General features: G+C 40.7%; 1 protein-coding gene across 1 annotated transcript in view; it reads left to right on the top strand.

Annotated features, from left to right (window-relative positions):
* Positions 1 to 3470, top strand: part of ZADH2 (zinc binding alcohol dehydrogenase domain containing 2) — an 8873-nt gene extending 5403 nt beyond the window's left edge. The window contains exon 2 of the mRNA XM_010577930.1: positions 1714 to 3470. Coding sequence (XP_010576232.1) covers positions 1714 to 2638 — 925 coding nt within the window. The 3' untranslated portion in view covers positions 2639 to 3470. The remainder of the gene's footprint in view (positions 1 to 1713) is intronic.
* The last annotated feature ends 7320 nt before the right edge of the window (positions 3471 to 10790 follow it).

Below are 10790 nucleotides of genomic sequence, written 5' to 3'. Positions count from 1 at the left end.
GTGGCGTGGGGAGGGAGGCCGAGCCCGGCGGGGAGCGAGGACCTGCCTGTCGGGCTGGGGCCGGGGGCTGCTCCGGGGACAGGGCGAGCGCCGGGGGGGGGGGGCTGGCCTGGCAGCTGCCGAGGGCCCGCGGCCGGGCGAAGGGCTGGGAGCGGGGAGGGGGGCGAGGGCGCAGCCCCCCCGGCGGCCTCTCGCCCTCCGCTCCCTTCCCCAGAAGTTGGGGGGTACGCGCGGGAGGAGGCGGGGGCAGCGCCGGCGGGTCTCGGCTCGGTGCTCCGAGCCTTCCTCCCCGCCGCCCCAGGGACTCGGCGCGCCTCGGACGCTGCTGCTCCGCCACCGGCTTTCACCCGTCTTTTAGCGGTGCTGAGCGGGAGTTACCTTACGGCAGGGGAACAGAGGGGTTTCTGCGTCTCTCAACCAGACGGAGGGATCTTTTGTTGCGGCTGAGCCGGGAATTAAAGGCAGAATTAAAAAGAGCAACAGTCACTTTCACCTATTATCTCGTGCGTGGATGTCTTCGTGCGTACGCGTCTTTTTACATGTAACACGTAACGGTGGTGAAAGTTTGAGGCTCCCCCCATGCTATAAAGAACGAAGGAAATGGAAACGAGCAAAGCGGTTCTAGTTCTTCTCGCTCTGCGCGCAAGCAGGTTAAAACTACGCACACATTATGATTTGAGCCTATTGCTAACTGCAACAATTAAAAGCGCACTGTTTGCCTACTTCTGCAGCTTTTGCGCGGTGTCAGGTACACCTTTCAGGTTGTCACTTCCGCATGTAGTAGCAGCCCTGGTGTTTTCTCTTGCATGTGTTTCTTTTTTACATTTCCCAGGTAACAGAATCTTCCTCCCGTCTCTCTTCCCTTGCCTGTATAGAGATGTTGTGGGGTTTTTTAAGAAAGAAGTGTTACTAACATATTCTTGGCATTTAAGCTAGATCATAACTTTCTTCTAGGCATTATCTCCTAGTGCTTAATCAAGTTGTGGGAATGTCTCTAACATTTTCTAAAAAAAAAAAAAAAAAAAATTGGCATCCATTTTTACCTGTTAGAGGTCAGTAGGACCTGATACTCAGTCTTATAATTTTAGTCCTTCTGTGCAAGGTTGTTTTGATGTGTTGCAAGTAATTTATATAAAGAAAAATATTTTAACGTTGACATTAGCTACATCAAAAGGCAAATTTGCTGTAGTGACTCCATCAATTAAAAAGTACTTGCCTACAGTAACATGACCTTGCAAATGACATCGATAGTTAATATGATCGTTAGTCATTAACAGTATTATTCTATTCAAAAATGTAAATTTGTTGCCAGAATCGACGTATTTACCTCTTTGCACGTTTTATTCTTCAGTGTTTTCACATCTTGTATAAAGTGGTCAATTAATTTTCAGCCTTTAATCCTGTACAGAATTATTTTTAGTTTGCTTAGTTTGGTCAAACGGACCTGGGGAAAATATAAGTTGGTTTTGGGGGTTTGGTTGTTTTTGGTGGTTTTTTTTTTCTTTTAGCAAATTTATCTTTAATTCTATAGTAACAGGAAGTAAACTACAGAAGTCTGATGGAAGTAGTCTCTGGAGTGTACTCATTATTCAAATATACCAATCATCAGAAAAAAGTCTAATGCTTACTCCACGAATTTAAATTGAGGGTTTTTCATACGGCAAAAACTTGGTAAGGAATAAATCTCGTTAATACATTTTTGTTTTCTTCTAGATTTGTCGGCATTAATGCATCTGACATAAACTACTCAGCTGGTCGATATGACGCATCAGTTAAACCCCCATTTGACATAGGTTTTGAAGGTGTCGGTGATGTGGTAGCATTAGGACTCAGTGCTAGCGCTGATTATACGGTGGGTCAAGCTGTGGCCTACGTGAAGGCAGGTTCCTTTGCTGAATACACAGTTGTCCCTGCCAAACATGCAGTTCCTCTACCCTCTGTGAAACCCGAGTTTCTCACTTTAATGGTAAGTGGCGCTACCGCATACATCAGTTTGAAAGAGCTGGGAGAGCTGTCTGAAGGCAAGAAGGTTCTGGTGACAGCAGCGGCTGGAGGAACGGGCCAGTTTGCTGTGCAGCTTGCAAAGAAGGCAAAATGCCATGTAATTGGAACCTGCTCCAGCGATGAAAAGGGTGGTTTTCTGAAATCCATTGGCTGTGACCGTACGATCAACTATAAAACTGAAAGTGTTGAATCTGTTCTTAGGAAGGACTACCCCGAAGGTGTGGATGTAGTGTACGAATCTGTTGGGGGAAAGATGTTTGACGTGGCTCTTAACTCCTTGGCTACCAAAGGGCGCCTGATAGTTATTGGGTTTATCACTGGCTACCAAAACCCTACTGGCCTCCAGCCCATTAAAGCAGAGTTATTGCCAGCAAAACTATTGAAGAAGTCTGCCAGCATCCGGGGTTTCTTCTTGAACCATTACCTTTCCGAATACAAAATGGCTCTGAAGCACTTGCTCAAGATGTATGAAAGAGGAGACCTGGTTTGCGAAGTGGACTTCGGAGACATGTCTCCGGAGGGCAAGTTCACTGGCTTGGAGTCTGTATTCCGTGCTGTAGATTACATGTACATGGGAAAAAACATTGGAAAAATTGTAGTTGAATTACCTCACTCTGTCAACAGTAAGCTGTAAAAACAGAACAATGACATAAATCAGAAGAGAGAAAATGGGCACTTTATGCCACAGAATTACTAGAAACAATTTCTTTTTTTAAGCTTAGTAATGGATATTATATTAAAAAACAGCATTAAGGTGTTAATAAAAAGTTTTGTGTTTTTTTCTTTCTTAAAAGTGCTTAAATCGGTGGCTATAGCACAGACGTAATGGGCCTGTGTTTGATTCTGTCGCTTAGGCTAGCGTGAGACAAGAACATTGTTCTTGACAGAATAAGTCTTGATGCAGAGGCAGATTTAGTCTGTCAGACTGGTTTGATAAGGCTTTATATATATAGTTCAGCTCAGAAAAAGAAATTTCTTTCAGCAATTTTGATTCCCCGATTTAAAAATAAAATTGTTAGAACAAGACTAAGTAAAGAGTTGTATCTTGTGGTTGCTCTATTAATCTCTTGAAGTTTCTGGAAGAAATTATGCTCTTGATTTTTTGTCACAAACACGATAATCATGATTCAGTTGCGTCATGGATCACAGTAATATTCCTTAACTGGTTACGCAGGGAAATTTATCCTCCAATTCTGACATGTCAGTAATATTAAGAAAAGAAACCTGACTTTTTTTTTAATTACGTCTTTAGTAACTATAAACAACTGTGCAATTTTCTTTTAAATCTTTAACGACAAGTTGCAACATAATCTCATTTTCTTGCCTTTTCATTTGCTACTGTTACTGTTTACTGGGTCTCCCCTTTAGTCAGTATTACAAGATTATTGGAGTGGGGTTTTGAGCCATGTTCACGTGTGTTTAGGTCCTGTATATTTTTTGAAGATTTAATAAAGTTAAAAAAGCTATTTAAGTATTTGTGGCATTTATTCATATTGATACGGTTCTTGCTGACTAGCTCCTTTATAGATAATATCTCTGTTGTAGAGTTCTTTGATGATTCTTGATGTGACTTCCCATAATGAAGCTGCTGCTTCTACTTTTACCGAATATTGCTTCTGCAGAAGCCCTTTTACAAACAGCAAAACCATTTTAAATCTACAGTCATGGTACCTTGTACACGTACTGACACTCAGCCATAGATTATCTTGTGGGTGCAGTTAAAAGGTTTTGTAAAGTTTTGAAAATTCTTCCTCACTTCATAGATATTATTAACCGTACATAGAGCGGGAATTCCAGCTAGACGTGTAACATTTTCCAGAACAATAAAATACTTTAAACTATGCTTGCTCTACATCTTTTTTCCATAGCAAACATTTAAGATCTTAAAGGCCAATTTTGCTACATCTTTTGAAATTATATACATTTGTATGCAGTTGGAGAGATGGAAATTTCCTAAGATCATACACCTAATAATAAATGTAATGATAGACTGATAATGTCTAGGGGCTGACAGAAAAAATCCAGGGTAAACTTAATTTGGGGGCATTATTCAGGACTGACTGTACACGGCATTTTTAAAAGTAACATGTAGGAAAAACTTACATTTTACTCAGTAGTACAGGCAGTAAAAAGAGTATTTTAACTTTGACTTAGTGCATTCTTATTGTAACTTTTTAGTGCATATGTCATTAGCGTCCTAAAGAATTGTGTGCAACAAAGAACTGTCCCTTTTTTTGGGCCATGTCTGACTACTGGATTTAGTCCCACTTTGGAGGATTTGGGGCAAAGGCAGAATGGCCCGAGTCTTTGTTACCACTTCTCTTTTACACAAGCTGAGCATCAAACCACTATGATTTTTGTTTTCATCAAGATCTGCTGTTAGAAACATGCTTCCTCTTTCCCCTCTAATATTACAAATATTGTGGTGTTTTGTGTGTTTTGCATAATTAGAAAGATATATTTGCCTTCCAGCTGGATGCTGGAAGGATGCAAACACTCAAGTACCATACAAGAGGAGAGCACACAAAGTTCTCACTATTACATTCCTAGGCACATGGTTTCTTTTCTTGTTCAGAGAAAAGGCAGTGCCCGTGGTCAATAAATGCATCTTAAAAAAAAAAAAAAAGCTGTTTGGGATGCACTAGGGCAAAATAAAAATAAAAATATGGTTGGTTACATGTGTGATACTCGCAGAAGAGTTGCATGAGTAACAATTTTTCAAATTAAGTTCCTGCAGTCAAATGCCAAAACCCATCCAAGTGGCCCGATTTTCAGAGGTGTTGATCACTGTCAGCCCAATAGATTCAGGTGTTTCCGTGGCAGTGGATTCCAATGTTTTTGTTGTAAAAAATTCTTCTTGTAACAGGATTCTGTTTGGACATACAGCATTCTACTTCCTTTCTAATGCATTACTTCATATATAACATTGAGTAATGCAGCTGCCCCAGACTCTTTCACTGATCAAAATAAGGGAAAAGAGGAACCTTTGGAAGGTTCACATATATATATATATATATTCAGATATGACATTTTGTTGGTTTTAATTTTGGCTTCAGGCTTATTATTTAGCACTTTCATACCAATTACAGTGTTAATAAAAAGTTTAAATTTGTTATCTGCAGAACTTGTACGGCCAGTGTACTAATTTCGTAGCCCTTTTGGTGTTTGGGTTGGGCTATGGCCATTGGGCTTGTCCTTTTCATCGTATGTCTATGATAAGCTGCAGGGGTAACTCAGGATATACATGATTACTCTTCCATGAATGAATCCAGAACAAAGTATTTTTTGTTTTTAAAGATACAACTTCTATCATTTAGATTGCTGAAAGAGAGCATTACTGACAGGGAGAGGATGAAAAGTATTTCTGAAACACACAGATAAGGCTTTCCTGCCGAGATTCACAATAAGTTTTGGTTTGCCGGGGGCGGGGGGAGCCAATTTCTCCTCTTTATTTAAAAGTATATTCTGCAAACTTACAGTTATGGGAGCAGGGCTGACTTCTTTGAATAAGTAAGCTATGATGGATTTAAATAATGTTTAAATATTAGATGGATAGGAAAATGTATATGGCATGCACACACTGAGAGGTTTAAATGATGATAGGACATTGAACATACAAGGAAAAGAAATACTGTAGAGTCACAGCAAGGGATTAATAACAATACACTTAATATGCTTGCAAAAAAGGTGTATTAAAAGCTGTGTGCACAGTGGGGACTTAAATGATTAAAAATAATAATACATTTGCCTGGGAAGTACTAAGTATACTATATGTAGAGAGCAGGGATTTAAATAATAATACTATTAATAATAGCAGCTCATTGAGATGTGGTTGCTTGCACTACATCCTAATTTTACCTTTCTAAATGAATTTGCTACAGAGGAATCTGGCATTGTTTGCCGAGGCTAATAACAGAATTTCCCTTTCCTACACACATATGCTTCCATGGAAAAACAACAAAGAACTAGATGAAGAGCTGGCTTTTTTCCTGAGTCTGTCACATGTGTGCATACGCACGCGTACACGGACACACACGTACTCACTCTCTCCTGGCCTGCAACCCTCAGCACATTTTACAGATATGCTTCCTACTTAATTGCTATGCTGGAATCTCCTAATACCTTTTTGAATTAAGTTAGATTTCTACCAAGCAATAGTTTGCTATATATTTGTACGTGTGCATGTGTGTGTGTGTATATATATAGTGTATATATTTAATAAGTGGATATGAGTAACTGCTGTGTCATGTAAACACAAATAATTACAGTCTCTCAAGGAAAAGTTTGCAGTAGTGTTTGCAGATATTATATATATTCCTACTTCTGTCTGAGGAGTAAAGAAATTTCTCTGCTGAATAGCTGTTAGTATCTATTTTACAAGATTTACTCATTTTCAGGTACCTAATGTAGCTGCTAGCATGCATGCACGACAATACAATTTATATGGTAAATGGAACCAAATAATGGCTTCACTGAATGTTATGGCTGCACTGAAGGGAAATGTCACGGTAAATAGCTGCCAAATTATGGATCATGCCGAAGTGTCACAACTGCACTAAAGACAAATAGCACTAGAGGCTATTGCCACTGTGACGCTTTTGAGTTATGAAGAAGAGGAGCAGCCTGATGTGAGCCTCTTTGTGTCCTCATTATAGCAAAGGGTTACTAGTGCAGTGTACAAGAAAACCTAGTCCTACGTGGTGGCTAGTTATTAATCTGTTCTTTTCGAATCTAACAGCTGTAGCAAACCAGAAAATCTTTTCCTTGCTTTATGAATACATATACACACACACAAACAAAGACGAACGTGCAGGTTTTATGAATGTAAATGTGTGCGGGAAATGACTGGTAATGGAAAAATGTTGTAATAAAATAATCTAATCAAAGAATATTATTAAATTTAACATCGTATGTGTCTGAAAGCTTTAGTTGCTTCTTATGCAGATAGATGTGTGAAATATAAGCAATAATGCACTTTCTCTCTTTGTAAAGACTTGAGTAGTAAGGACATTACCAACTAAATTGCTTCTTCTAAACTGAAGTGTGTCCCGGTTTCTTTCATTTTAATGGGAGGGTAATAAAGATGAAAGACTAACATTTTAACTGATGGATCCCTTAAGCTACAGAATCGAAATTTATTATGTTTTGAGGGAATATGCTAAATCCTGAAATGTGGAAAGAAGAAGGGAAATCCCAGGTAAAATAAAAGCAAAGTAACCTTTTTTTTTTTAATATGATATACCTTTATGAATGGAAAACTACATACTGCTCTTACTTAAGCTGAGAAAAAAATATTGGTCTCTCTTTGGGGTAAAAAAAAGGGGGGGAGAAGATAATTGGAGGGAAAAAAAAATTGAAAATGGAGGGCCATCGCTCAGCAAGTGGTCTCTTCTTTCTAGGATCACTTTTCAAACCCTGACTGCAGTGTTCAGGGAAGTGAGTTTGACGCTCTGCACACTATTGTACACACCACAAACGTACCATCCATAATACAGCACAATTGTCAGTTGCTGTTTTACAGAGGGGCCAGGGCTGAACAATCATGGTGGATAAATTACTTTTCTATTCTGCAGCAAGTGGCCTTCCTACCATGTGAAGCTTAAGGTCACTGGCAGGGCAGTGAGGGGGAAGCTTATATATTAGTTAACTCTAATGCACTAATAGTGTTCATATAGAGGAACTATACCAATTAATTACAGTTAGGTTTGTTCCTTGAGATGAGGAGTGGTGACTTGAAGAGTTAATGTGCTGAGATACATACGTGTGTGTGTGTGTGTATGTATATATAAAAGTATTTTGCTTTCTTGCTACGATATTCCTATAGGTAAGTTGGTTTTTCTTTTTTCTTTAATATCTGCATTAAAACCTTCAATATTCATCATTGCAGGAATCCAGATTGCAGAAATAAGAAAATACTCTAAAAAGATTTTTAAACTATAGCAACATATTCTGCTCACAATTTTTACAGTGTAGTCTAAAGGGGGAGGGGAAGAAAAACCTGTCAAAAATTAGGTAGAACATCCTTGAATGGCAATTAGCATGCCCAGAATTTATTTTATGTACAGTGCAGTGGCAAGTAGCTGCTTCTTATTAAATGAAAATCCTGTATTATGTACTTCAGGAACATTCCAACTAATGAGTATGTAATGTCCTTAGTATAACACAGAACTTCTTTTTGTGTTCACAACCACAAGATGCTGGAAACTTGACAAATGATATCATTTAAGACAGATGCCTGCCTTAGGGACCTGTTTTTTGGCTTCCTGTTTCTGGTTTTTATTTCAATAACATTTGTAATTGCCACAGGAGCTGTACCTGTGTAGTGTTTTAACCCCTTCACATATACCCCATTGCATTAACTCCTTGGATTTTTGGTTGGGTTTTTTTTTTTCCTCCCCAGCTGGTGTGTTCTTCCTGCCTCTCACCAGCACAGATATACATATGAATAAAAGCTGGGCCTTATTAGACCAGATGAAACAGTAACATTATAGAGGGTAAAAGCTTACTGCACTAGCTGTGTTTTACTAGCAAAAAAGTACATGTAGACCAGGCCCAAGGTGAAAAATAAGAAACTGTCAGGTATGGCCTGCTGATTCTCAGCGAGTGACAACAAAATTCTGTGTACACAGCCTGATCTCGGTTATACTTTCCAATGCACATTCCCCCCCCCCCCCTTAAACTCACATTCTTTACCTAGGTTATAGGGCAGGAGGATTTCCGACATCCCTGCAATTGGTGCTGGTTGGAAGAGGCATTTTGCCGGTGCTGGTTCAGTATGAGTTGTAAATCTGTGCTGTGCCTCTAGCAGAGCCTGCTTCAAGTAAAGCCCTTATCACAGGACAATAGCAGTTTTCAGTTCCCCGGGTGCTCAGCACGGACCCTGGCAGACTGCAAGAAACCTTCCCGCAATCCAGAGTAGCCCAGAGGTTTTGGTGGTGGTTTATAGCATGTTCTCTCTCTGTTTGGCTTTTTTGTAGGTCTTGCAAAAACCCATTACGAATGGGCTGTGTGCAAGAAGCTTGTATGGTTCTGCATAGGGGAGTTTTCACTGGGAAACACTACTAAATCCTACACGGTGCTGTAGTAACAAATAAGGGCTTGGAAAGAGCGCGAGTTCTTTGCACCTATTCTGCAGGTGAGAATTTTCTACTTGTCAGAAGCACTTAGCTCTCCTGGCCTTAAAGTGCTTTCCAATGTCATTTTGAAGCAAAAACTTTACATTCAAGCCTTCTGTCACAGGACACGTAGTCGCATTGCACCTGCACTCTTAAGCCAAGTTTACCCCGTGAAGTGTCGAACAACCTTATCTTCCTTCAGAACTGGAGCTGAGGACTCTGAAAAACCTCAAGAAACCTCTCGGTTTACTGCAGGACCAGACAGCACATCATACAAACATACCCTGCGGGCTTTCTGTAAGAGAAGGAGGAGGAAGTCTTTATCTTCCATCATAAGAGGGAGGTCAAAAGGACCAAGTGAGTGCCAGACCAAGTCACTTCTGCTCTTCTAGAGTTCCTTTTCAGAGGAAGTAGGCAGGCTCACAAATCTCATTATGCGTTATGAGGATCCATGCACAGGCTTCTTGCGTGCCGTCTTAAAACCGTACCCCTAAGGGGCTAATTCACAAAGGGAACGGAAGGAAAGGAAATTTGTATATTTTCTGGAAGCAGTAAGACATGACATGCAGCACGGTTCTGGCTGATTACAGCACGCCTCAGGTGAGCTGGGAGGCACGAGGCCGCGAGCCAAGTGATTTCAACCACCCAAGAAAGACAACTCCACAGAAATGCATTGTGTGGCATGTCTGATCGCTACAAAGAAAAACGCTCCGACTTCATTCACGTTGGCGTGACATTATTGGCATGACTGTTTCTGGCAGCCTATCGGAAAGTTTTATTTGCATCCCGAGTTTTGAAAGCCATTTCATAACGTTAAACAAGGATAACGCTGAAAACGTCTGGCTTATTTGCCCCTGGACACCTATGTGTGATCCCTCATTGAAGCCCTAATGAGGGGTTCTCCTCGGGTCGCGTTACTTTCGAAACAACCCCTGCATACAAGCAGCGTCATGGACCTTTTCTCCCCGCATAGGGTGTGGCAAGAGTAGCCAGAAGGAAGTGGATAAAGTATGTTATTTTTCCTGTATTCTCAGTAATCAAGATGCAGAGTCAGTTATTGGATCATTTGACTTCTTACCGAGCTGGGAAACCTCAATCTGCTATCACAAGTGCCTACAAATAAGAGAGATATTGAGTCAGTTTCCTCCCCTGGGAATGTAAATGAGAAGCAAGAATAACGCTCTTGAAACAGTGTAAAAAACTGTCTCTGAGGAGAACCTGGCTTTTACTTCTCTGTGTGTGTGTTCATGCTGCTGGAAAAAAGCAGTTCTAACACAGACCTGCCTCACCTCAAATCGTAGTGAAATTTCCCAGGGCCTCCAGATAACTCCCAAAGTCTTGGGAAATTCAGTGCGTTTGTAGTCGCCGATGTTGTAAGAGCTGTGGTGGCAACAGCAGCAGCTTTGCAAGTTCTGAGCTCTCTGATGATGGGTGGTGGCAGGGCAAGCCTTGCTCAAGAGAAACTGCTAAAAAGGCAGCCTTCCAGTTCTCAGGTGTTATTCTTCTCTAAATGAATTCAAGCGTGAGGGACAGAGTATTGTCCATCCTAATTTAAAAAACAGCTCTCCCCTTCATTTCCAAAATCCTGACTTATTTGATAGCTGTTCTTCTTCCCTTCCCTCCTCCCTCTTTCTCTCCACCTCCCTCCCTACTCCCCCGTCCTCCTCCCCC

Source organism: Haliaeetus leucocephalus, unplaced genomic scaffold (assembly GCF_000737465.1).
Source record: "Haliaeetus leucocephalus isolate CR32 unplaced genomic scaffold, Haliaeetus_leucocephalus-4.0 Scaffold587, whole genome shotgun sequence".
Classification (NCBI taxonomy): domain Eukaryota; kingdom Metazoa; phylum Chordata; class Aves; order Accipitriformes; family Accipitridae; genus Haliaeetus; species Haliaeetus leucocephalus.
Note: the sequence above shows the minus strand (reverse complement) of the source record. Positions and strands in the feature narration are given on the sequence as shown.